At 42.5% G+C, this 26,806-nt stretch overlaps 4 protein-coding genes across 6 annotated transcripts in view; 3 read left to right on the forward strand and 1 right to left on the reverse strand.

Annotated features, from left to right (window-relative positions):
- LOC111228807 (UDP-glucuronosyltransferase 1-1-like) overlaps positions 1–6,876 on the reverse strand; it is a 20,891-nt gene extending 14,015 nt beyond the window's left edge. The window contains exons 1-9 of the mRNA XM_022754875.1: positions 6,207–6,876; positions 5,408–5,471; positions 5,179–5,327; positions 4,307–4,434; positions 3,982–4,075; positions 3,692–3,817; positions 3,504–3,591; positions 3,197–3,416; positions 2,815–3,089 (exon numbers count right to left, since the gene is read on the reverse strand). Coding sequence (XP_022610596.1) covers positions 2,819–3,089; positions 3,197–3,416; positions 3,504–3,591; positions 3,692–3,817; positions 3,982–4,075; positions 4,307–4,434; positions 5,179–5,327; positions 5,408–5,471; positions 6,207–6,752 — 1,686 coding nt within the window. The 5' untranslated portion in view covers positions 6,753–6,876 and the 3' untranslated portion in view covers positions 2,815–2,818. The remainder of the gene's footprint in view (positions 1–2,814; positions 3,090–3,196; positions 3,417–3,503; positions 3,592–3,691; positions 3,818–3,981; positions 4,076–4,306; positions 4,435–5,178; positions 5,328–5,407; positions 5,472–6,206) is intronic.
- Positions 6,877–7,565: 689 nt separating this feature from the next.
- LOC111228809 lies at positions 7,566–11,047 on the forward strand. Of its 3 annotated transcripts, XM_022754877.1 has the most exons (6): positions 7,566–7,649; positions 8,373–8,453; positions 8,594–9,078; positions 9,784–9,859; positions 9,951–10,079; positions 10,168–11,047. In XM_022754877.1, exons 3-6 carry the CDS (start codon positions 8,628–8,630, stop codon positions 10,574–10,576), a joined length of 1,065 nt encoding a protein of 354 aa, XP_022610598.1. In that variant the 5' UTR covers positions 7,566–7,649; positions 8,373–8,453; positions 8,594–8,627; the 3' UTR covers positions 10,577–11,047. The 3 variants fall into 3 exon arrangements, with proteins under 3 accessions (XP_022610598.1, XP_022610600.1, XP_022610599.1); XM_022754879.1 differs by lacking the exon at positions 9,951–10,079; XM_022754878.1 differs by lacking the exon at positions 8,373–8,453 and having other exon boundaries at positions 7,584–7,649.
- Positions 11,048–13,395: 2,348 nt separating this feature from the next.
- LOC111228808 (C-X-C chemokine receptor type 4-like) lies at positions 13,396–15,116 on the forward strand. The gene is made up of 4 exons (XM_022754876.1): positions 13,396–13,460; positions 13,576–13,790; positions 13,915–14,198; positions 14,306–15,116. The coding sequence occupies exons 1-4, from the start codon at positions 13,446–13,448 to the stop codon at positions 14,899–14,901; spliced, it is 1,110 nt and encodes a 369-aa protein (XP_022610597.1). The 5' UTR covers positions 13,396–13,445; the 3' UTR covers positions 14,902–15,116.
- A 5,932-nt stretch (positions 15,117–21,048) lies between these two features.
- On the forward strand, positions 21,049–26,663 carry mcm6 (minichromosome maintenance complex component 6). Its single transcript, XM_022755061.1, has 18 exons — positions 21,049–21,243; positions 21,430–21,576; positions 21,765–21,875; positions 22,047–22,134; positions 22,286–22,447; positions 22,549–22,714; positions 22,798–22,946; positions 23,085–23,235; positions 23,326–23,467; positions 23,743–23,884; positions 23,967–24,074; positions 24,312–24,467; positions 24,626–24,754; positions 24,840–25,004; positions 25,304–25,427; positions 25,561–25,779; positions 25,876–26,015; positions 26,128–26,663. Exons 1-18 carry the CDS (start codon positions 21,146–21,148, stop codon positions 26,233–26,235), a joined length of 2,505 nt encoding a protein of 834 aa, XP_022610782.1. The 5' UTR covers positions 21,049–21,145; the 3' UTR covers positions 26,236–26,663.
- Positions 26,664–26,806: the final 143 nt, after the last annotated feature.

Genomic DNA, 26,806 nt, shown 5'->3' on the forward strand with positions numbered 1-26,806 from the left:
AAAAACGTTATAGTATAGTAAGGCATAAAAATGTCAAAAAACGTCATAGTATAGTAAGGCATAAAAACGTCAAAAACTGTCATAGTATCGTAAGCCATAAAAACGTCATAGTATAGTAAGGCATAAAAACGTCAAAAAACGTCACATTTTATTAAGTCATAAAAATGTCAAAAAATGTCATAGTATAGTAAGGCATAAAAAATCATAGTATAGTAAGGCATAAAAATGTCAAAAAACGTCATAGTATGGTAAGGCATAAAAACATCAAAAAACTTCGTAGTATAGTAAGGCATTAAAATGTAAAAAAAAGTCACGTTATATTAAGTCATAAAAAACGTCAAAAAACGTCATAGTATAGAAAGCCATAAAAACGTCATAGTATAGTAAGCCATAAAAATGTCAAAAAATGTCATATTATAGTAAGCCTTGAAAACGTCATAGTATAGTAAGGCATAAAAACGTCAAAAAACATCACATTATATTAAGAAATAAAAAATGTCAAAAAACGTCATAGTATAATAAGGCATAAAAATCTCAAAAAACATCATAGTATAGTAAGCCATAAAAACGTCAAAAAATGTCATAGTATAGTAAGGCATGAAAACGTCAAAAAACGTCATAGTATAATAAGCCATAAAAACGTCAAAAAATGTCATAGTATAGTAAGCCATAAAAACATAAAAAAACGTCACATTATATTAAGTCATAAAAAACATCAAAAAACATCATAGTATAGTAAGTAATAAAAAATGTCAAAAACGTCATAGTATAGTAAGGCATAAAAATCTCAAAAAACGTCATAGTATAGTAAGCCATAAAAACGTCATAGTATAGTAAGGCATAAAAATGTCAAAAAACGTCATAGTATAGTAAGGCATAAAAACGTCAAAAAACTTCATAGTATAGTAAAGCATAAAAATGTCATAGTATAGTAAGGCATAAAAACGTCAAAAAACGTCACATTATGTTAAGTAATAAAAAATGTCAAAAAACGTCACAGTATAGTAAGGCATAAAAACGTCAAAAAATGTCATAGTATAGTAAGGCACAAAAACGTCAAAAAATGTCATAGTATAGTAAGCCATAAAAACGTCAAAAAATGTTATAGTATAGTAAGCCATAAAAACGTCATAGTATAGTAAGGCACAAAAACATCAAAAAATGTCATAGTATAGTAAGCCATAAAAACGTCATAGTATAGTAGGGCATAAAAATGTCAAAAAACGTCACAGTATAGTAAGTAATAAAAAACGTCAAAAATGTCACATTATTGCCATTCATAAAAACTTCAAAAAATGTCGTAGTATAGTAAGCCATAAAAACGTCATAGTATAGTAAGGCATATAAATGTCAAAAAACATCATAGTATAGTAAGCCATAAAAATGTCACATTATAGTAAGTCATAAAAAACCTCACATTATTGTCAGTCATTAAAACTTCAAAAGACGTCATAGTATAGTACGTCAAAAAAAAACATGCCATAGTATAGTAAGGTATAAAAACATCATAAAAAAGGCATAAAAATGACTTATTAGTATTCATGGTGACATTTTCATGGGATCTTTCGATACAAATTAAACTCATACTTTGATATATCTACCATTTTATGTTTACTCCTCATATCAAACCTCTCCACTAGCCTATAGAAGACAGGAGCCAGGGTTAGCTTGCTACTTATCACTAGCTAACATGGTTAAATAACATCAGTTGACATTTTTCTCATGATGTTAGGTACCACTCAAATGACATGAGCCTTCAGATAGCCCCTACCCTTTCAGTCAATCAGATGCTAGCATGCCTAAATTGGTTGTCTTGGAGATGTAGCCTCTAGAAGGGACATTGAAATGATCTATTATGACTTCACTTCAAACATAGTATGAACAAATTCACTCAAATATTGATCGGGACAATTGTGTGCTCCCAAAATATTGGTGTGGACATGTCCCTACCGTCCATATGCAAACCTACGTCCTTGCCCCAACTTCTACTGAACTTCAGCAGGGGGACAGCCACCCTGACATTATCCTCTAAGAAACCTTGATAAAGTTGGGAATTAATTTTCCTCTCGATGATGTTGAGCTGTCCAGGCCCAGAGGCAGCAAAGCCCCAAATCATGCTGCTCCCTCCATCATACTTGACCTTTGGGATGATTTTTTCTTGTTAGTATGTATCATAGATAGTGCTGCGTGGTCTTCTCAAACATTTTAACCTTAGTTTCATCATCAGTCCATAAATTATTTTCTCAGTAGTGCTGTTATGGACTGTCAAGATGTTCTTTTGCAAACTTCAGGCATGCATGTGATGTTTTTTTTTGGAGTGCAGTGGCTTCCTCTGTGGTGTACCTTCATGGTTCAGTGATTTGTATTTTTTTGACTCACGACCAGAGATGTTAATCGGCTCCAATGATTCCTTTAAGCCTCTATGATGGATGCCCATTTCTAGGAAGAGTAGCCACAGAACTAAATCATATCCATTCATAAATGTTTATAGTTTATCTGGACTGATAAATATTTAAACTCTTTGATACTACTATGTAACCCTTTCCAGCTTCATGCAGATCAACAATTATAGATCGTAGGTCTTATGAGATCTCTCTTTTGTGAGGCATGTTTAACATTCGCAGATGCTCCTTGTGAACGGCAGACCCAAAGCTTCATTGACTGGGCTCCAGTTTTGATAACTCCTGACTCCAATAAGCTTTTATTGATGTTATTAGCTGAGGGGTTCACATACTTTTTGGAACATACACTGAATGAACACTGAATGTTTGAATGATGTTTTCAGTATGGACAAGAACAATACAATTGTAGCACCATGCTAGTCCCGTTTCCTCTTCCTGCTCAGTTTGCGGAAGCATAGTTTCATGCATTTTACTATCAAAATGCCAAAAAGCAGAACTACGCTAGCTAGTAGCGCTATTACATCCAGGCAGAAGTACTGGATCCAGTTGAGGTCAATGCCAGCAGGTTTAAGATGTTTAGCCCCTTTGTGGCGCATCACATACTCTGTCCAGTACACTGACAGGTCGAGTGGCTCAACTGGCCGGTCTTTATGGAGAGCTGACAGCTTCTGCACATCTTCTTTATACCTGGACACACACAAACAGACCAGGAGAGTTTAAGAATACAACACCAGAATATGATGGTATCAAAAGCAGATCCCAAAACTGATGCAAGTGACGCTCCGACCCCTCACCTGACGTCATGTAGGACCTCATTCAGTCCCTGAAGGAGGCTTTCAGTCGTGATGGAAAAAATATCCACCACGACTCCTGCTCCCTTATTCGCCAGCCTCTCTGCATTGTCATGCTGGTCCGCCCTCATTGGCATCATCACCATGGGAACAGCATGACACAGTCCCTCAAAGATACCGTGTGAGCCAGCGTGAGTGATGAAAGCCCGAGCTCCAGGATGTGCTAACATGCAAACACACAAAGTTAGTTGAACGTGCAATTACTGCAAGATGTCAGCTGTTATATGATATGTGAAATAGACACACAGACCTAGTAGGTCGTTCTGAGGCACCCATCCCATCATCTTCACATTTTCTGGGACATTGTCAGGAACCTGCCCAGTGTATCTCCATATCACCTATCAAAAGACACAAAGAGTTATTTATTGATCTTTTAACTGTGTCTTGTTATATAGAATCTTATCATTTTCATGCATATGCTCAAATATATTCCTTTACCTTCTGTGGAATCTGTCTGAAGGCCTCTAGGAAGATGGAGGTCTTCTCCTCTGGCAGATCTGACACCATAGTGCCCAGAGTGAACACCACAAACCCAAACTCTCCTGACACCCAGGACTCCAAATCCTGCAAAAACACAAACCCATTGTAGGGGTTTGAATTTATTTCTCTTTCCATATTCATCCCTCTATGTTCCTGCATTAAAATCAAACAGGTGAAGTGATGAACAAGTGAAATAAAATCAAAATGTTGATACAGTTTTCCAGATCAGAAACACTCAGAGCTCTTACCTCAGGCAGAGGATTTCTCACATTGCAGTTGATGCCACCAACTAGTACCATATTAGGCATGAGAGGGCGCGGGAACTCCAGTATCAAGTCAATCCTATTTAAACACAGTATCACAATATTCACCTGAATATGAGACTGAGACTTTTTAAATCTTTCTTTCAGTGAGATTCAGTGGCATAAAAGTCAGTAGGACTTTGTGAAAGTAAATATATGCATTCACATTATATTCCTAGCCTGTTAGTGTAATAGTATATGTGTGTGTAGGTTCTTCTTCTGTTGTGTATTCTTCTCCCAAACATCAATATACAACCTTTGTACATGTTACCTCAGCAGCCAGATAGCAGAGTCTGACAGTACTTCAGCTACGCACACCTCCTCTCCCAGGAACTGATAGGCCATTTGGTCAAAGCGCCAGTACAGCAGTCGGGAGAGCAGCGGCTCCAGTAAAGCTACCTGTGGGTCAGAGGTATCACAGGACAATAAACAAATGCACAGCGAAAGGTGTTGATGATTGGCAAAGAGCTTAATTTTAGTTTTATGAGTTAAATTGTAACAGTGATTAAACTGAGGTCATACATTTCAGACATGCATTCAGTAATGTAGTCCAGGTTTAACTGGGCCACCATGAACTACATGACTTTGAATGTGCAGTGAAGCAGGGACACAGGCACCAAGGGGCTCTGTTACATTGGCCAAACTGAATGGCTCCGGCCAGTTTGATAGTGGCATGTTAATCTAGGCAAGGCGCTTCAGTGCCAACGTCTCAGAAATACCTGACTCACCTCAACTAGAAAATTCTTGGAGAAATTTTGAATGTGCCTGCTGCTTGGCTCTCAGATACTTTTGATGAAGCGCTAGAGCTCCCAAAATGGGGAGGGTTTGGTTTATTTCACAACGTCTTAACTATGGTGAATTTTTCGCCATTTTTGGGCATTTACATCGTCATGGCTGTCTGGGTTTCCTCAAAGCTGCAGGACTACTCACGCATCAAACTTTTATGCGGAAGAGGAATAATAAGACAAATAAGTACGCAAGATGATAATAAATATGAAATAGAGGGATTAGTTTGATCAACTCAATCTATGGTTTACTTAATGATGTTGACGTTTGTGGTGATTATGGTCATTTTACACAATAAAAACACATTCGTTCTTCATGCATGCATCTGCCCGTGTATATGTGCCTATAAACGCTCACCAAAGTGTTGACAACTCTCTCCTTGAAGCTCATTTTATCTGAGTATCCGGTGAAGAAGCGAGGTACATACGAGGGTGGGCAGGGGCAGCCTGCAGACCTCATATCCAAGAAAAATGGCATACCTCTCAACAAATTAATAGTGGGGATACCTGAAATGATTTAGCAATGAGAGGTGAGAAAATGTGCAGATGTACAAGCACACAGATAATCCCAGTGGATCAGAACTCACCTAATTTCCGAGCTATTAATGAGCCTGTGGGCACCATGGGGTCTGTCAACACGGCATCAAAGCCCTGCAGAGCGAAAGGGTGAGAAAGAGGGAATAAATACAGAATAAAGAAGGCATGTCAGCTCCCACCATCCTTCTCTCTCATTAATGTTTTTCATCACAAATCATGAGTGAAAAGTACATTTAGTAAGGTACTGTACTTAAGTGCAGTTTTGAGTATTTCTATTTGATGCTTTCTGTCGCATACTCCACTATATGTATCTGACATACAGTTCTACCAAAGACATTTTCCCTTCAACTTCCAGCATATGGTATTATTTAAATAAGTGTTTGAGGCTCATGGGCATAAAATTATTCAATATTATACAAAAAAGCAAAGAGAGTAAAAAAAAAAAAATGTGCAGAACTTATCTCACAACACTCAGATTTATCTTGTCAGACTAATTTACCTAACTGTATATAAAGTAGTTCAATCTTACACATTAATGCATCAGTATTAGAGCTGTTTTCTTGCAGGGCAAGCACTTTTACTTTTCATACTTTTAAGTGCATTTTGCTGATAATAATGTGAATATTTCTTCTACCGCTATCCTAAATTCAGCAGCTACAGGGTTTGTTCACGGTAACATAAACACCTTACAGTACAGTGCAATCAAACACAGCAACAGCCCAGAAAACACATCCGGAGTAATAGACACAGTCCCAATAAATGTCACACAAATTCAGAAAAAAAGTGCAAGGCAATCGTATTGCATTTTTACAGTTGATCATGATGTTCAGCTTTTGTGTTTGCACTCACCTGCTGTGCCAGATGTGAGATGAGACTGTCATTGAACAGTAGACTCTCTGCAGTTCTGTAGATTAAATCTGTAATTTTCTGAGTGACTGCGAATCGTGTTTTTATTTTTTGTATGAATGACTGTGCAGATTTTTGCATCATGTCCTTATGTACGGACGTCACAGAATCAATGTAAGCCCTGTCATACAGAACAGGATGGATCACAGTGTCGTAGTATTTCCCCGGACCCATCTGCATGCTGACCTCTGGTATCACCACGGTGACCCGGTGTCCACGGCGACCCATTTCTTGGGCAATGGCCTTCATACCCACCCAGTGACTTCCATCCATGGGTACCACCAGCAAGTTACCCAAGTAAGAAGAAGAAGAAGAAGAAGAAGAAGCAGTGTCATTTGCAAAAATGGTGTCACTGGCTTCAGCCTCTTCTGTCTTTGCCTTCTCCTCTGGCCCGGACTTTCGTGCAGCAGACCGTCTCGTCTTATCAGCACCATTCACCTGCATATCCATGTTTAGCAGCAGGAACACAAACACTGTTGCTTTCCACATTGTTCTCTCTTCCTCAGTGTCTACACCTCATTGAATACAACACAGAGCAAAAGGTGGGGTAAAGTGAGGAATAAAACGGATCAAGAAAACGCCCCCTACTCTGTGCTCTGAATGCTCCTGTAAATCTTTCCCTGTCCTCAGACTGCTCTGTCTGGCTTTTTGAAATTCATGAGTTGTCTGTGTTAAAAGCCCACACATTAACAAAAGTGACCATCATTGTCCTCAACAGGTAGCGGTCAATCAATTATATGGGACTGTCAGTGATTTAGTAACTGTGTAAAAAGTGCACACAGACAGAATCGGTGAAAAGTTCAGTGGTGCATAGTGTGTTTTTATGCACTGTTGTCCCAGCTTAGTATCGCAACGAGGTACGAAGTGTTCTCATGACCATACCGGGCATTTGGGAGTCAGGAACACATAATGCCACATTTTGCATTACTTCTTTTGGCCGCATCTCCAGTGTGTTGTTCTGGGTTCAGTCCTAATGATCTAGTTTTTCCTCTGGTAGTGCTTCAGGATAAGTGGAAAACCGCCTATATATATATATATATGTATACCGGAGTGTTAGCCTTTTTCAAAAATAAAAATGAATCAGTAATAGAACATAGTATTATAAAACTACTGGTCATTTTTACTTACGTACTTTTAGTATGTTTCGTAGATGACACTTGGCTTCCACCACAAGCAGTGACTTTTTTTTCATGAATCGTGTTTTGAATGTGTGGTGTAAACGCAGTTTGTCCAGCTGGGGGCGGTAACGTGCCGTTTCTTTTCTGTCGCCACACAGTAAAAGAAGAGTTCTGACCCGCCGCGCGCGCATCTTCGGGTATGTTTTCCTCGAGCTCAATAGAACGCCCCCTGAGGTCCGCGAGACAGCGCGAGCCAGTATGTTAACAAGTAAGCGGTCGTTGTTTTATAGTTTTAACCGATTGGATGTCAAGTGAAAACCGTTAGGGACATGCCTGATCACGTAAACCGTGAGAGATATGAGACGAAGTAAGTTGTCAGGTCACAGCAGCGTTGCTTCACAGCCGAGTGACGATCAGGATCCAGTCTGCTACATATTTGTTGTTTAACTTAGTCTGGCTAGTTTAGCCGGGATGCTAACATGAGCTAAGAGACAGCAGTATTTTAGGGAGTGTGGACGGGTTCGAGGTCTGGATCATCAGCCCCAGGGCCTTAGACCAACACAGGTCCATGGAATCAGGAAAAACTCTGCGTCATTTGGCTAAAAGCAGATCCTCCATCATTACCTAGTGTGGAGCTCCTGTATTGTGGAGTCTAGTTTCATGGTTTTATGATATCAGTTGATGTTGTACAGTATATAAAGCGGTGTTACACCAGACTAATTGACGCAAAACAAACCTGTAGGACAGGTAGTATTCAAGCATTGTGCTGCTTGGTTGCTGGGGCTCAGTGGGTAGTCTGCTTAGTTGAATGTCTGCAGTGAAAACAGCCCCTGCTTTATAGCCAGACGTGAGAGGTTGTATAGTTTCTATCAAGTATGTAGCTCCTCACAAGTGACATCAAACAGAAACAGGAACAAGATCATATTTCAAGTACTGTGCTGTATTTTCTTAAATCTGTCATTAGAGTGTTTTGTTGTCTTCAAATGAACAGGCCTGCAACTGACAGCAGATCTGAGGCAGATGGCTTGGAGTTGTGCAGTCATTCATTCTCTATAAAAGTAGAATATTACAGGTATGAATATTGAGATATGAAACTTTCTATAAAAATGTTCAGCCTATGACTAACCTGTGAACCGTAATGATCACATATAACATTGTGCTGTGCTCTAAAGGTGCTCTATGACAGATTGTCCATGTTGCTCTCTGTCACAGGTCACTTGAGTATTGTCTGGAGTGGGAAAGACCCATGAATCCCAGACGCTCCTCCAGACTACCAAAGGCCGCCAAGAAGAGCCCCCAGAGAAGTCCCAGCCCCAATGAAGAAGGTATCCAGCGCAAGTTGAGGAGTAAGAAACAGAGGACAGGGCAGAGGAAGACTGAAGCTGGTGATGGCGTCATTAATACAGATGAGGGCAGCAACCGTGACATCATCGACATCATCAATTATACACATGATGTAAAATGTGTGGCTGAGGAGGATGAAGGAAAGTTTGTAGAGATAGCTGATAAAGGAGTGGATGAGTCGGATGAAGATTGTGCATCTGTCACCAGCAGTGTAGCTTCTGGTCCCTCCGTCTTATACCACACCACGTCCAAGAAACGGAGGCGACCACGAGACTTGTGCTCAGCCTGTCAGAAGCTCTACCAGAGGGCAAAGAAGATGAAAGCACAAATCAAAAACAAACTCTTAGACAATGGTGAGTGCACTCGTTCTTTCTATATGCAAGTAGAAATTTGATCATTGCTACAGGAAGTACAAAGAGAAGATAAACATACTGTAACAACGATCAGATGAATAAGACTTAACATAGTTAATTCAAGGTTTTGGCACACTCGGAGTACAAAAAACACATTTGCTCCCTCCTACAGTATATGTTTCAGTTTCTATGTGATTTGTAAAATAAATTGACATCATACACCAAAGCAATGAAATGCAGCATGAGTTATAAATAGTGTAACTTTTTTATTATTATTACTTTGTGTAAGCAGCTGCCTAAAACAGTGAATATAATATATTAAAATATTTAGGCATGCACTGTATTTATATTAGCTTCATAATCATTCAGTGTGTTCATAATGATAGCTGAAAATACTTAGGGATGACGTGATTAAAATGCACATATCTCACTAAAGAAATTCATTTGAAAATTTTCATTGGTAGCAATCACATCTACAGGGAGATACATGAACAAAAATGTATAGGTTTGAATTAATCTTTACCATCATAGACAAATCAAGGTTGATAACTTTTCAGGCCATCTCTCCTGGAAGACATTCATGGTGTTGCACTCAGCTGTGCGCAAAGATGTAACACATGTAAACCATGCAGGGGGTCGGTCTGTATTCAGTGCACAGATGGATCTTGTCTCATGTTCGACCTCTGTTTCTGGTTTGTTCTTCAGATCCCAAGTCCCTGACATGTGACCAGTGGGTCCTGATCAAGAAGTGGAGGCCCAGAAGGCTTCCTAATGCAACAAGGTAAGACTGCCTGCATGTGTATGATCACTGGTTTTGAGGTTGAGCTCCAGCAGCCAAGCTAATTCACTATGCTGCCTCCCTGTTTTGTCAGGAAGCGTTTGATCCATGTAAAGCTGGTTCAGAAAAGACTTGCGCTCAAGAAAGGTGTAAAGCGAAGTGAGCAACAAGTGATAGAGGGAGAATCATCAGCCTGCTCAAGGCCACACACTTTCCTACAGAGGTAATGTTTCCATGCACATGTCACAAATTTCCTACAGTAGCAAAGCAGCCATCAAAAATGACTTTCATGTGTCGTGTTTTTGTGTCAGGAATCTTAGGCGTTGCATCAAAGTGCCAGTGAAAAAGGAGAGGAAGAACAAGAGGAGGAAGAGGACAAGCGATGATTCTCAGGGATCTCGTGTCGCTAAGCAGCAGCGTCTCCACAGCAACAGCCACCACCAACGCATTGATAATAGCTGTACTGACGGCGGCCGTGGTCAACCAACCAGCAGTCACGGCAGCAGCCCTGGTTTTGAGAGTTGTAGCGATCAAGAGACCAACAATCAAGCAGACACAGATCAGACTGTTGAGTTGATTCCCTGCACAGTCACTCTGGAAACCATCAAGCCCAGAGAGCTCCTAGCCAGGCAGCAAAAGGCGAAGAAGACGAGTGGATTCAGAGACTTGCTTGCCCAGCTGCGTGGCAACAGCAGCATGATCGTCAGAGAAACACTTTAGCGAGGTGACGCTAACTTTCTTTCAGCTCCAGCTCAACAGCTACAGTATTAAGTGCTCACGTGCTGATGTAGTTTTTACTTACGTTACTTAGCTGGTTGTCAGTGTTGTTTAGCCTGGCTTAAGTCTCTTTTGAATACCAGTGGGTAAATAATTGTTGCCATTTACCTGGAGTCACACACCTGGAGTTAATCAATGTTACTGTTGCAGTTCCATTATTTATTTTTCCTTAAATTTCAAAATGGTGTTTATTTAAAGTTTCATACAACTGGATGACTATGAATATATTGTGTTTTATTTAATTTTTTTGAATTAATTCCATTTTTACTGTCTTCCTATGAAAGGCCTTTTTTTTTTTACATTTCCAGCATCAGTAGCTCTGTTGACACTTTCAGTAAGATTGTATACATCACACTGTAGCGGTGTCCAAACGCCACACCACATATTATCTCTGAGCAGGTTTAGAGTGTGTGTGTGTGTCGTCACTAGAAAAGTGACAAAGTGAAGTATGCTAAAAACTAAAAGTCAAAAGGCTTGATTATTTTAGTGTGCTGTCGCCCCACAATGCAGTGGACAAAGGAAATGGAGGTCATATTCACAAATTTAAAAAATAAATATTTGGAAAATCATTATGCTTTTATTTTTAAGTGTAATTGGCAGTGACATTGCAGTAGGATTGATGGCCAATATTTCACATGTATAAATGGTTGTTGATTTTTTTTTTTTTTTTTAATTGAATTCTTTACTTATAGATTTTGTTGTGCTATAAATCTTAGTCTGTACTATAAGTTGTGTCCCAAATACACACCTTACACCAGCTCTTCATAGGTTTTGTGTACATAGTGTTTTCACCAGGTGTGCTGTTGATGGACCCCAGTTTCCCACAATGCAGTGCACATAGGTAACTGGAATAAATAACAACTTGATGATGGTGAAACAGCTCCATGAACATCTCAGAAAACAAATTACAGCTATTAAATTTTTGGGCAAATATTTGGCCATCACTTCATTAAGTTCGGCTTTTGACACATACTGCATCATTTTCTGTAAGTAGAAAGCAGTAAAGTATATTTGTTTCACATGTACTAACTGCAAACAAAAAACAAACAGTACATTATAACGATTCTTATTTGTTGTACCCTCTGTGTACAACCAGTATCTGCCAAAACACTAAATACCAAGTAGATTCAATGAACGAATATCTGCTGGTAGCAAGTTGTGGATAGAGGCTGTGCTCTGAAAATATTAGTTAATTAATATTATTTTATATATTAAAGATATTAGTTTAGTTAGACTCCTCTACTTTGTAGTACTTTATTCAGGTATTGGCCAGCGTTGTTAGACCCTTTCTCTAAAAGCCCACAAGGTGGCGCCACTTCTTTTCATAATCACAATCATATTTTTATCCAAGTGTGTTTCAGCGTACAAGGAATGTGATTGTGGTTTTCATTAGTTCTCATATCATTTACACGCAATGCCAATAACACACAACCACAGCAAATACACAAAATGCAGGAATACCTGTTGGTTCGTGTAATAAGTCAGTTACAGTCGTCAGCGCCGCAGCGAGACAGGCCTGTGCTCCTCGTTATTACCAGACATTCACCTGTCAACAGGAGGAACAAAGGTGTGATTAGTAACATTAACCATTCGGTGTCCCAGTGAGACCGTGTGGATCTACAATCCAAACAATGCAATTAATGTAATAATGTAAAACCTGTGAGTTTCCTGTTGTGAAATATCAAAATGTCAGCTAAGAAAGATCAGTGCAGACGCCTGTTCCAAGAAGCAAGTTTACTCTTATCTGGATCATTTTAATGAGGATAAACCAGGAATAGGGTTTTTTTTTCACCAGTCAGTGCTGCAGATTTGAGGAGTTTTACACAGCAGTGTTATTTCTGAGATTTGTGTCCTGATACCAGTGAATGTGGAGGAAGGGTGGGGAAAACGAGGAGATAAGGGACTGAGGTTCTGAAGGTTTGACCGTGTTTTTGGGGGGTGGGTGGGTGTAGCTGTTTACTTATGGGATTAGTGTATTGGGAGAGGATGGATGGGGATTTACAGTCAGAACTGCTACAAAAACCAGGAAGTGTGTCTGCGGACTGACTCAGCACACATGGATGTTTATTTATAATCAGTTAATGCATTGATTATAATGAAACTTTTAGTTAATAAAATAGAATTGAAATTAATAATAATTGAATTTCACATTAGAATCATAATTCCATCATTGCATACTTTGAGTGTGAGACAGCAGAGGGTTGTGTTCATGATCACATCAGTGCTGAAGCAAGACAGAAAGGTGATGAACTAAACACACTCACAAACACCCTCATGGTTCATTGACTGTGTGATCAGACGGCGTCTTGCAGCTGCGACAGAGCAGAGGGCGGCTGATAATCATCTCCCCTCTTCTCTGCGCCACGTTCATGCATGAGAGGGCGACTTGCTTGAATCGTACAAGACAGTGACGCAGACAGAACAAGTTTGTTCACACTCCGTTGAGACCTCAAACTCTCGCTGCTTGTCCTGATTTATCAGAGCATGGAGCTGGGAGAGGTACTGTTAACCCACACACATTTACACTTTGCATATTGTTTGATTCTCGTTGGCGCTCTTCACTATTACCAATAGGTCCTGATTATCAATCAAACCAAACCAGAGGCCAAAACAATTCAAGCAAAACGCACACACAACAGAGTATCCTGTGATAGAACCACTATCAGCACCTGACACCTCAAAAACAGGAAAAACGTTTCAGCAGGAACACAGATGTGTTGGAGTGTTTAGGGGCGGAGCCTGAACACAGTTATAAAGCCCTTCTGGACAGAAGTCTTCACTCCGCTGAGAAAGGAGAGGGACTGTCTCCATCATGTCGTACTATGAGGTAAGGTTATAGTCTAGTCGAGCGTGGTAGCTGATATGTTTTGTTTAGGATGCAGTTTGGTTTCCTCTTCCTTCACTCTTCCCTTAATCATCATCACTCATCTTTTTGTCTCCAGCACATCAACGTGGACTTCGACTTAAATGACACAGGTTCAGGTTCTGGTTCTGGCTCTGGTGAGCTAGGGGTGGATCTGGAGGAGCCATGTGAGGTGGAACATGTGATGACCACTGAGCTTCAGCGGGTCTTCTTGCCGGTGGTCTACGCTCTCATCTTCATCCTGGGCATCACCGGGAACGGCCTGGTCGTCATCGTGCTGGGCTGCCAGCGCAGGTGAGAGGGCGGGTGGAGGGTTGGTGGTTGATGAGCTCTGAATTCAATGATGTTTTGTGGCATTTGTGAGCTTGAAAGGTTGGGAAGAGGCTGATTGGATTTGTGCTCTTGTGTTTATGTACAGGTCAAAATGCAGCCTCACAGACCGGTACCGCCTTCATCTCTCAGCTGCCGATCTCCTCTTTGTACTGGTGCTGCCCTTCTGGGCCGTGGACTCGACCCTGGCTGACTGGTGCTTTGGAGCGGCCACCTGCGTCGGTGTTCATGTTATTTACACAGTCAACCTGTACGGCAGCGTGCTCATCCTGGCATTCATCAGCCTGGACCGCTACCTGGCAGTGGTCCGAGCCACAGACACAAACACCGGCGGGCTGAGGCAGCTGCTGGCACACAGACTGGTGTATGTAGGTGAGTGTGGAACAATTGATACGACTTATCTCTCTATAATCCTCTTCTCTTCTCCTCTCTCCTCTTCTCCACAGTGCCTCATGTGTTTTTGTCTCTTCCTCCGTCAGGTGCCTGGTTGCCTGCTGCTCTGCTGGCAGTGCCGGACTTGATATTTGCCAGGACCCAGGAGGGAGGAGAGGGGGCCACCCTGTGCCAGCGATTCTACCCAGCAGACAATGCTCCTCTCTGGGTTGCAGTCTTCCACCTCCAGCTGGTCGTGGTGGGTCTGGTGATCCCAGGCTTGGTCCTGCTGGTGTGTTACTGCGTCATCGTCACCAGGCTGACCCGGGGCCCACTGGGGGGCCAGAGGCAGAAGCGACGGGCGGTCAGGACCACCATCGCGTTGGTGCTCTGCTTCTTCTTGTGCTGGCTGCCCTACGGAGCGGGCATCTCTGTGGACGCTCTGCTGCGCCTGGAGGTCCTGCCCCGCAGCTGCAGCCTGGAGGCTGTTCTAGGTGTGTGGCTGGCGGTGTCTGAGCCCATGGCGTTCGCACACTGCTGCCTGAACCCGCTGCTGTACGCCTTCCTGGGGGCCGGGTTCAAGAGTTCGGCCCGCAGAGCCCTCACCCTGAGCCGGGCCTCCAGTTTGAAGATTTTACCACGAAGACGAGCTGGGGCCTCCACGACCACAGAGTCCGAATCCTCTAGTTTACATTCCAGCTAGTGCTGGCCCGTGCTGTTAACTGTGTGTGTGTGTGTGTGTGTGTGTGTGTGTGTGTGTGTGTGTGTATTGTATATACTGTATATATTGTATGTGTGTGTTTGTGTGAGGAAGTTTACACAAAGTATCTGAGAAAGTAAGGAGCAGTCTGCTGGTCCATGACTGGTCTTTTCTCTCTAAATTTTAACAATTTTAACATGTTTTCAGTGTTGCTGTTCTTGTCGTATTTTATACATGTTTGTAATAAAATGTGAAAATACCACATCGTTGTGAAAGTGGCTTTTTTTATGAACTGTGTTTCTTGCTTCCGAAGTGAAACAGTGTTAATTCCTGGCCTGCATGTTAACCACTCAACCACAGCCACACTCCCACCCTCATCAAGTCTCATTCTCAGATAGATATCAATAAAATCCAACTTACACTAATAATTAAGTCTTTAATCAACCAAGCTAATTAGTGGCATTTCAGCTTTATCACAGAAAACACATTGGAAAGGGGACAGGAAATGTGGAATAGGATCAAATGAATTTGGTCTCACACACACAGGGTTTGATTGCCAGTCAAGAGCTGCCAACTTTGCCATAGTTTACTACAATTGTAATTCATGTTTGATGTGTCTTGGGACAGAGTCTGTGATTCACAGATGCTGATTGTAAGGGAAAAGTGTTGAAATCAGTTGTTGGGTAGTTTGTGCCTTTAGTATTTACTACCATCAGTTTGTCTCCCTTTATATTGATTCACTCAGCCATCTGCCATCTGCACCCACTGATCCGGAGCAGGAACGTGTTAAAGTCTGTCCGAAAAATGAAACTGCTTTATAAAAAGCGATAACCATCACACATGTCAGTGTGTGATGGTGGATGTGTTTGTGTCAGTGTTTTTAAAGTGCAGGACAGATTTATGTTTATGACATAAACAGTTCGCTTCTTCTACGTGAGAGAGATGGGAGCATGAGGGGGTCAGGAGGTCCATTTTTCCAGTACCTTAATACACACACACACACACATATACACACGCACACACACACACACACACACACACACACAAAGTGCTTCCCACATACCTACTTCCACTTGGAAGTGAGAGAAACAGAAGCTGGAAGTTTACTGTGTCCCGTTTCCTGGGGCAAAGAGGAGGAGGATGAAGAGGAGAGTTGTGAGAGAGAGACAAAAAGGAAGAATACAGTAACTCACTTCTACAATGGAGGGTTGACTCTGTTTTGCTGTGACTCGCTGTGATCGTCATGGCAACTTTATCATCTGTTTATGTGGCTTTATACATAGAAATTATGTGGAGAAATATGTAGAACGAAAACTTACCTGTTACCTGTTCATGTGTTTGTTTCTCCCTCTCTCTCTCCTTCAGACATTCTCACACACACACACGCACGCATGTGCACGCACGCACACACACACACACACACACACACACACACACACACACACACACACACACACACACACACACACACACACACACACACACACACACTTCTCTTCTATTTATAGTGTATTCAAAACAGGAAAGACTTCCTGCAGCTCATTTTAGGAAAAACAAGCAGCTAAAACAATCAAACACCCGAGCAGCTCTGCGCTCACCAACACAGAGAGCGGCCACAGAGTAAATCAGTTTCACAACATTAAGGAGACACTGAAGGCCACTCAGCTTTTATCCAGCTTCCTCAATAACCAGGCACAATGGTGATGTGCAAACATCACAGTAGATCACTACAGTATTAAAAACTGGGATGTTGTTAGTTTTTATGAAGGACACAAATTACAGATCATGACCATGACCCAATTTATTGATTTTTTTTTCAAGTTTTGAGTCTCAATAAAATGTGTTTTAGCAAACCCTACACCCTTTGTCTTGCTGTTACTAATACAAAACACTAAAACTGAAAATAGCTACAAAAGTCCAGAGAGACAAGACCAAATTAAGTACAGATGTTGAAGGACCCCATGACCACATTTGTAGTTTTAAGTGAAACAACTATTGGATGTGTTGCCATGAAGTTTGGTACCGGTAAGGAACTGATGACCCCTCCCAGAGAGCAAAATAAATCATGTTATATTAGTATGTGGACCCTGTATCAGCCGTGACCATGCTTGTTTTCTTCTGGCCCAGAATTTAAGATGCTACTTCCACATCTGGACCAATTCTGGCGCAAACACAGAAAATCTTCCGACTGTCAGTCAATACCAGAGGATAACAGCCGGGCTCTGCCCAGATGTTAAAGTATATGGGCCAGACTCAGGCCGAGGATCCAGGCATATGTTGGGCCTTAAGTTTCATTCAATTTATTTTTCATCTAGCGCCATCATTGGGCCATGGTTTATGGCTTATACATGTAAAACTATAATGACATTACCATCAGTTGCACTTTGTGTGAAGTGCTAATTAGCAAATGTTAGCATGCTAAAATGCTAAACTAAGACGATGAACACGTTAAACTCTACACCTGCCAAATCTCATGATAGCATGTTCATTGTTAGCATGTTAGTGTGCTGTTTTTAGCATTTAGCTCAAAGCAGTACTGTCCTGAAATAGTCTCACAGAGCTGCTAGCATGGCTAACTGGCATGTTAGTATGTAGACCCTGTATCAGCCGTGTCCTGAAAGACGTCGACCACACATTATGCAAGTTAGTAAAACCCACAGAGCCAGTTCTGTGGCTTTATGCCTCCATGTTTTCTAAATCAGGATGTTAGCAAGTTGAAATTTTTACAGGAGAATTTACCATCTCATTTTTCATTAGCATGTTTGTGCAGTAAACCAAAGTCAATGATGAGTTACAGGTACAGCACTGTAACATGTTTCTTTTCTTCTTATTACTCCAGCATTTTACATTTGATACACAATGAGGTTTAAGTGCTAACCTTAAGATTTATCTCAGAGTGTTTACACCCATATTATTAGACAGTGTGGGCACATTGCTAAGGTGACATTAAATAATTGGAGTGATCAACAGAAATTTAATTTAAGGCTCCATGTTCAATATTAGTTTTCATTAGTTTTCAAACAATACTGTCTAATATCTATGACCACCGGACATCAACAAACACTATGTCCCTCCTGGTGATGCTCAGACAGGTCTGTACTGCTCAGTGTTTACCTCTTGCTTTTTCTGTGTTTGTTTGTTTTTTGCCTTGAGTCTGGTTTTCAGCAAGTGAAACACCTGCTCGGCTGCTCGGGGTCTGCTTACTAAGTTGCTGCTTGTCCTAAAATTGGGGGTCTGTGTATAAAAATCCCTGTAAATCCTGCTGTGTTCACTCATTAGGGATGTGAACACCCATGAAGATGAATGTCAGCGCTTTAATCTCAGTCACGGTTTCATTTTGGGTCGAGTGTACGGGAGTGAACCACAAAAACAATGAAAATGTGTCACCGTCTGAATACAAACAAACCAGGAAACGACTCTTTTTAAACCATCTCTCCCTTCTTCTCTTTCATATCCTGTTGCTCTTACACCTGTTTGTTCCAGCCGTCTTGTTTTTCACCTGTTACCACAGATCTGACACAATCAAAGTTTTAGTCTATCTGCACAAGCCGGTTTGGTGCCTGCTGCATGGTTACATAATACAATACTACAGACTATGTTTGATCTGCGTCTACCTGCCGTTTGTGTGTCTGGATGTATGTATTATGACTCGTAGTAGCAGGAGTCATGGTACTACCAGTAGTGGAACATAACTATATTATTTTTCAGGCAAATATTAAAAATATAAAAATCCCTCCTCACCAACCATTATGACACTGATGCTCTTGTGGTGCATGTGTGTGTGTGTGTGTGTGTGTGTGTGTATTTAACCTACAGATGGTCAGGTTCCTTCGTCACACTCAGACAGGCTCAGCTTCCTGCCGCTGAACAATCGTGGGAAAACCAGAGGTCAAGACAAAAGGCGAAATAAAAAGGGAGAGAAAGACTGGGCTGCATCCAAATGGCCTGCAATAACTTCCTGCTTTGTTCCTGGTGGATTCATACAATGTGACAGGTGAAACCAATAGCCAGCCGGGAGTGTTTGTATTGACCTCAGCAGGTGGAGACGTGAGAATGATGTGGGAACAGAAATAGGAGTTAATGGAATAATAGAGAAGAAATCAGTTTAGCCTTGCAGATGGTCCTGGGACTTTTTTGTTTGCAGTTTGGAGGCACCTTCAATATTCCACATGGCTGTCCTTTGGGTGCTCCAGATTTCTTCTATACTAATAGAAATTCTCCTATTATTACCCTTGAGCAAGGCACTGGCCTCTGACCTAGAGTAGCCCATAGTAGTACTATGGCCTCCAACTGCTCATAAGCAGGATTTCTTTCACCCCCTTCACTTTAAATTGTTTGTAAATGCTCAAAACTCATGCAGATGTGTTGGGCCTGAAGGTTCATTCTTAACCTTGGAAATGGCAGAGTCAGAAAAAAATTCTTAATTCACAGTCCTCTTACCAGATTTCTCTTGGTGCTTTCAGCTGTATCTCATGGCTTTCATCAGTGGATGGGATTTTCTGGGGAAAAAAAAATATTCATGATAAATAAATACTTAATTTATGAATAAAGTGTATAATAAATATAACAAAGACTTTATACTTCACAATCAGATAAGAGATTTTAAAATATATTTTATCTTTAATCTATTATGGCATACTGCCAATATTAATTATCTGTATTTATACACTAGTCGATTGACAAATACGTTCATTAAAACAAAAAATATCTTTGTATCTGTTTACAACTACGTTATAGTTTCATTATCATGTATTTATTGAGGTGTAATTTTTTAATTAACTGATTTTCTAATTGATATAGCACATAACTGAGTATTGTAATGTACAAATAGCCCCCTGATGATTGCAGCCATTACAACTGTCAGTATATTACTGTGGTGAATTGCTCTGTCTGTTTGTATTGATTACATCCTCCCCCAGTGGTCATTCACAGTCACTACACTACATGTTCAACAGCGCTTTACTTTCAGAAAACCTCCAGTTCAATTATCAGTGTGATGAGACACGAGACAAAAACATTTTCCATCACAGGTTCTTTTGGACCCAGAATATACTCCTGTTAAGAGTACGGTCTTCTGTTCACTCTTAAAGTGATATACCGTCCAAACGCTATCTTTTGAAATTGGTAGTGTCATCACTCATAGAACAGCTTTGTGTAACATGTGTGTGTGTAGGACCCAAAGGCAGCACACAGTTCAACAAAAGCAGTTTGTAATGACCTTTAATTTTACCTAGGCAGAAACTGGAACTGGGTTTAGGCGAGAAAGGCAAGTCGGGCACAAACAGATTCGGCAAAGGGGAATCAGTCCAAGAAATGCTGGAGAGTCTTGCAAGAAGAAAAGCGACGAGCAATCTGGCAAAGAATGACAGTAAGGCTGGGGTTTGTGTACCGGCTGAGTGTAATCAGGAAGCAACTGTGTGACCAGGTGAATGGAGTTGGCTCGATGAGGTGGGAGTGGCTAATGCAGGGAGGTGCAGGAGAACAGGGTGAAAGGAAACTTGCTGACTGGGAGCTGGATGTTAATGCAGAACTGTGACAAGTTGGATTCTGGGTTTTTGTTGGTGACAGGGTAACTCCAACGCAAATCTACAGAAATGGCTCAGACCTTTCCTGCAGCACAGTCCACCTTTTGTGCTGTCCATCCAAGGAGTCTGAAATTACATCAAAGGGTGCATCTGCTGTGTCATCTATCTTGACTCTGGTGGAGTTGACAGTTGAAGTGAATGGACAGAATCATGAGTGTTCACTGCCCTCCAGTGGTCACCGTGAGAAACTACAACACCACATTAGATATACAGTTTACTAACAGTTAATATTAATACGTAACTAATTATTGGTGATTACATGTATTATAATAACATTAATTTAAACACTCTTAATTCTGTTAGTTGAACCTGTGAAGAAAATCTGACGTAATAAGGCAGATTTGACCATTTTCTTCCCCCTAAACTTTATTGAAGTTTGAAGCAGGAAGCGTACCGCGGGAAAAAGGAGAGGGGCTTTGCGTCAGTCTGCCTTTCCCACCCTCTGATTGGCTACAAGGCGGACGATATTTGCATAGCGTCACCGGTTGGCCCGACAGCAGCGCGCCAAACGTCACGTGGTCTAGTTTTTTCGCGCGAAAGTGTTGCTCTGTTGTGAGGACTTAAGCGTGCCGTCTTGTCTGTGTCCGGAAGGCAGCGGCGCGGATCGATATTTCGCAGTTTTTCTGAATCTTTTTTTGATCGCAGTTTGACAGGTTTTCAGTATGGATGTTGCCACAGCAACCGCGGAGAATGCCGGGGAGATGGTGAAAGACGAGTTGGCCGAGAAATGCCAGAAGTTATTCCAGGCTTTCTTGGAGGAGTAAGTCTCTCAGCAGCGGGCTCCATTGTGTTGTTACCGGCTGAACACGAGTCGATGGCGTGATACCTCCGCTTTTATATATTATTTATCAGTAACTGTGAGGATCCGGTGCTGTGCTGATCGACGCCCGTTTGCGCTGTATTTATTATATTTCATTGTTTCTCCTCCGTATGTGCCTCCCTGCAGGTTTCAGACCGGGGATGGGGAGGTGAAGTATGTCCGTGAGGCCGAGGAGCTGATCAGGCCTGAGAGGAACACCCTGCTGGTGAGCTTCACAGACCTGGAGGGCTTCAACCAGGAGCTGGCCACCACCATCCAGGAGGAGTACTACAGGTGAGATCCCCACACTGGGAGCCTCGGTGTGAGCCCTTATTCATTTCTTTCCATTGTTATAGCTGCTGTTCTGATTTTATAAATGCACTTGCATATTACACGATCTATACTGGTGAATAAACTAATGTGGACTAACAGTCACATGAGAGGTCTGCTGTGGATTAACATGGAGGTTTCTCTGTTTGCAGAGTGTATCCCTTCCTCTGTCGGGCCGTGCGCAACTTTGCTCGGGATCATGGGAATGTTCCTCTCAACAAAGAGTTCTACGTTGCAATCGAGGATCTTCCCACCAGACACAAGTAAGACCCATAACAAGCTTAAATCTGCTGCTGGGTTTTGCTGTAAATCATTGTGCAGTGTTTTCAGTTAATCTCAGTTTTCTCTGTTGGATTATACTCTGATTTCACATGCTGTAGTAGCCCCAGTAGAAATATATATTAAATATGACCATTTTCCTGTGTGTAATCTAGAATCCGTGAGCTGTCCTCTGCACGTATCGGCGCCCTGGTGAGGATCAGTGGTCAGGTGGTGAGGACACACCCAGTACACCCTGAACTGGTAAGATGCTCCGCAGGTGCACATAAATAAGTCGAGGTGACAAACGATACAAATGTACAAAAGCAGAATCAACGCTGAGGTGTAAATGCACAAATGTTGAGCGTGTGTGTGTTACAGTCCGGTCGTTATAATGACTTGTTTGTGGTTCCAGGTGAGCGGCACCTTCCTGTGCATGGACTGCCAGGCAGTGATCAAAGACGTCCCTCAGCAGTTCAAATACTCTCCCCCGACCATCTGCAGGAACCCTGTCTGCAACAACCGCTCCCGCTTCCACCTGGACACACACAAATCCAAGTTCATCGACTTCCAGAAGGTATCTATGGAGACTGTGTGTCTGTGCATGAATAGGAAGAAGGTGTACAGATGAAAGTATAGTTCTCTGATATTTGTGACTGAGTTTAACTCTGTGTTCAGGTGCGTATCCAGGAGACACAGGCGGAGCTGCCTCGTGGTTCAATCCCTCGCTCCCTGGAGATCGTCCTGAGAGCCGAGGCTGTGGAGACGGCTCAGGCCGGAGACCGCTGTGACTTCACCGGGTCCCTCATCGTCGTGCCGGACGTCTCTCAGCTCAGCACTCCTGGTATGGCTTTGACCACACATTCAGCCTCCAAATTTGTTTGTTTTTGTTGACGTCTCACGACTGTATGGGTGTTCTTCCTCCAGGTGTGCGAGCAGAGACCAGTACCCGTGTAGCTGGAGGACCCCAGGGCTTTGAGTCTGAGGGTTTGAGAGGGCTGAAAGCTCTGGGAGTCAGAGAGCTGTCATACAGACTGGCCTTCCTGGCCTGTAACGTGGCCCCGACTAACCCCCGAGTAAGAGAGAGACACACACAGATAACATGCATGTATTTCCATAAAATAACACCAAACCTCCTAAGAAGTGAGTTGTAAGAGGATAAGCTCCAAACAATCCTGGTGTTCAATTTCACATGCATGTTTTCTTTGTTGTAGTTTGGTGGAAAGGAGCTGCGGGAGGAGGAGCAGACTGCAGAGAGCATCAAGAGCCAGATGACGGAGAAGGAGTGGGAGAAAGTGTTTGAGATGAGCCAGGACAAGAACCTGTACCACAACCTGTGCACCAGCCTCTTCCCCACCATCCACGGTCAGTGCTCAGACCCGTGTTGAACCTTTAGAGGGTATTAAAGCCGTGGATGTTGATTTTTAAATGTTGACAATGATTGGGGTTGCACAGGCAACGACGAGGTGAAACGCGGCATCCTGCTGATGCTGTTCGGAGGCGTCCCCAAGACGACCATGGAGGGAACGTCTCTGAGAGGAGACATCAACGTCTGCATCGTTGGAGACCCGAGTACTGCCAAGAGCCAGTTCCTCAAGTACGTAACACGAGCACATGGATTACTCACATGTTCACACCCACCCCATCTATTCACTCTGATAAATACAAATGAATGTGTCACGATCTTTTGTCTAACTGTGGCGAGTATTTCTGTCCATGGGTACTGTAGGTAAAATCCTGTCACAATTAGCTCTAACATTGTTGGTAATAACTACCAAATATAGAACTGGGTGTGTTAACTGTTGTGGTCAGCTGTTGTTTGTAATGGTGATATATAAATGTGTGTGTGTGTGTGTGTGTGTGTGTGTGCAGGCATCACTTCTCAGTCAGTCCCAGAGCAGTGTACACCAGCGGGAAAGCGAGCACCGCCGCAGGTCTGACAGCCGCCGTGGTCCGAGATGAGGAGTCCCACGAGTTCGTCATCGAGGCCGGAGCTCTGATGCTGGCTGACAATGTGAGTGTTACAGGTTATAAAGGGACAGCGAAGGACAGTATTAAGGGTATTTACTGGTATTAATAGCTGTGTTTTCTTTCAGGGTGTATGTTGCATTGATGAGTTTGACAAGATGGACCTCAAGGACCAGGTGGCCATCCATGAAGCCATGGAGCAGCAGACCATCAGCATCACCAAGGCTGGAGTCAAGGTAACGGAGTCAGATCAGCCTCAGCCAACATGACGCTCGATCACGTTGCCACACAACTCAAGTGAATGTTGAAGTAATACGCACTTTAAAGACTCTTTATAAAGGTTTTCTAGTAAATTTTCTTGATGCAATTGAAGAAGTCCTTTTTCTTTTAAGTTGCGCCGTTAAAACCAAACACTTCGGTTACCCATGATTCCTTTCAGTAGAATAACTTGACTTTGTCTCCGCCTCCTCCAGGCCACCCTCAACGCACGCACATCCATCCTGGCTGCTGCCAACCCTGTCGGCGGGCGCTACGACCGCAGCAAGAGTCTGAAGCAGAATGTCAATCTGACGGCCCCCATCATGAGCCGCTTCGACCTCTTCTTCATCCTGGTGGACGACTGTAACGAGGTACGGACCGCAGTCTGTGCACAGTCTCTCTTCCACATTCAGCTGCTTGGTTTATCTGCTATATCCTTTATTTCTTGCATCCTGTTTATAGTCTCTATAGTACTGTAGCAACCTAGTTTCTGACCTTGTCTAATGCTGTGTCTGTGGGTGTATCCTAGGTGACGGACTACGCCATCGCCAGACGTATCGTGGACCTGCACTCCCGTGTGGAGGAGTCAGTGGACAGACTGTATTCTCTGGATGAGATCCGCAGATATCTGCTCTTTGCCAGGCAGTTCAAACCTAAGGTGAGTGTGTTCTGGAGTTTTTACCTGCTCTACCTGCTCCAGCTTTTATATATTCACTCACCTGTGCACACTTGTGCGTCTGTAGATCTCAAGCGAATCTGAGGAGTTCATCGTCGAGCAGTACAAGCGTCTCCGGCAGCGTGACGGCTCTGGCGGTGTGTCCAAGTCTGCCTGGAGGATAACGGTGCGGCAGCTGGAGAGCATGATCCGCCTGTCAGAGGGCATGGCGCGTATGCACTGCTGTGATGAGGTTAGTGCAACAATAACTTCCTGTTCAAAAAGCACAGACAGTCGACATGAAGTTTGACACACTGGATACAGGACAAAATGTATCTTACTACAGAATAAATCACTAAAAGTACATTTAAAACTGTAGAGATGCCACCAACCTGCATATCAGCTGTAATAACTTGATACAGGATCATATAATGAACCATACATTTAGCTTGAAACGATTTAAGTGAAAGTGAAATAATATTGATTAATGTAACTGAGGCATATCACATGGTACAGAATAGTGACCATTGACATTTCTCTTCATGTCTCCAGGTGCAGCCCAAACATGTGAAGGAAGCCTTCCGTCTTCTGAACAAATCCATCATCAGAGTGGAGACGCCCGACATCAACCTGGAGCAGGAGGAAGAGCTGGAGGAGGAGGAGCAGCAGGAGGAAGGTACTGTCCCACAGTGAACACACAGTCCCGGAGACAAATGTGTAAACGTGCTGAGGCGTGACATAATTATACCAGACCAGTGATTTGTGTCTGTGATGAAAACAAACCATCTAACGTAAACTTGTATTTGCAGGAAACATCCCCAACGGTGTGAATGGAGTGAATGGCCATGTGGATGGTGTTAATGGCATTAATGGCATTAATGGCCACGTTAATGGGATTAATGGGCATGTCAATGGTGTGAACGGCCACGCTGAGCCTGGCAGCCAGAAACCGTCTCTCCGCCTGTCTTTCCCCGAGTACAAACGCATCTCCAACCTGCTCGTCCTGCATCTGCGTAGAGCGGAGGAGGGTAAGAAGTGTTCTCCTTCCTACTGTCTGCTTCTCTATCTATCTACTTTATGATTACAGTATTTTTTAAATCTCACATTTTCACTGTTCTCTGCAGCTGAGGAAGAGGAGGAGCTGAAGAAAAGTGCGGTGGTGAACTGGTATCTGAAGGAGATCGAGTCAGAGATCGACTCGGAGGAGGAGCTCGTCAATAAGAAGGGGCTGATAGAGAAGGTCATCCACAGGCTGGTGCACTATGTGAGTTCACTTCTCAGAAATACAACTGCTGTTTTTAAACCAGCAGACAAACATGACTCATTTTAAACTGAGTGTGGTTGACATGACTGATAATGTGTGTCTGTTTCCCCAGGATCACATCCTTATCGAGCTGTCTCAGGCGGGGCTGAAGGGCTCAGAGTCTGAGAGCCCAGAGGAAGGTGTCCTGGTCGTCAACCCCAACTACATCCTGGAAGATTAAACTCTTTTTCTCCACGCTCACAGCTTCCATGACTTCTGATATTAAACCTTGGCAATAAAGTTGATGTTCTAGGTGTTGAATATGAATGCTCATATGTAATGCATACATAATAGTAGCACTGGAGATGCTATTGATGACTTGTTTTTTGAGTTTATCATCTCTACTGTAAAAAGATTAGATTCTGGGGCTCTTAAAGAAAAAACATTTTTTACTTTGTCAAACTGACTATTGTAAATATGCTGCTATTTTTTCCAGTTGTTTGCTGGCTTCTGTTTGACTGAGGGAACTGCCTGAATTGTGTACTTGCTATTTGTTATTGTAACTATATATTAGAGGCATACACTGCAGCTTACCTCCGTGGTTTCAAGTTTTGTCTTTTTGTAAAATTATGATGTTGAAAAATGTTGGTTGAATAAATAAAATGTTGACAAACACACGAATCTGTTTGGACTGTTTTTAGTCATTTCTTGTAGTTTACAGAAGTGCCGCGTTAATATTGTCCACTAGGTGGCAGCAGCTTTGATGAGAAATGTCACTGCGCATGCGCTACTGACGTTATTCAACAAACATG

Source organism: Seriola dumerili, unplaced genomic scaffold, assembly GCF_002260705.1.
Source record: "Seriola dumerili isolate Sdu_G_001 unplaced genomic scaffold, Sdu_1.0 BDQW01000226.1, whole genome shotgun sequence".
NCBI classification, from domain to species: domain Eukaryota; kingdom Metazoa; phylum Chordata; class Actinopteri; order Carangiformes; family Carangidae; genus Seriola; species Seriola dumerili.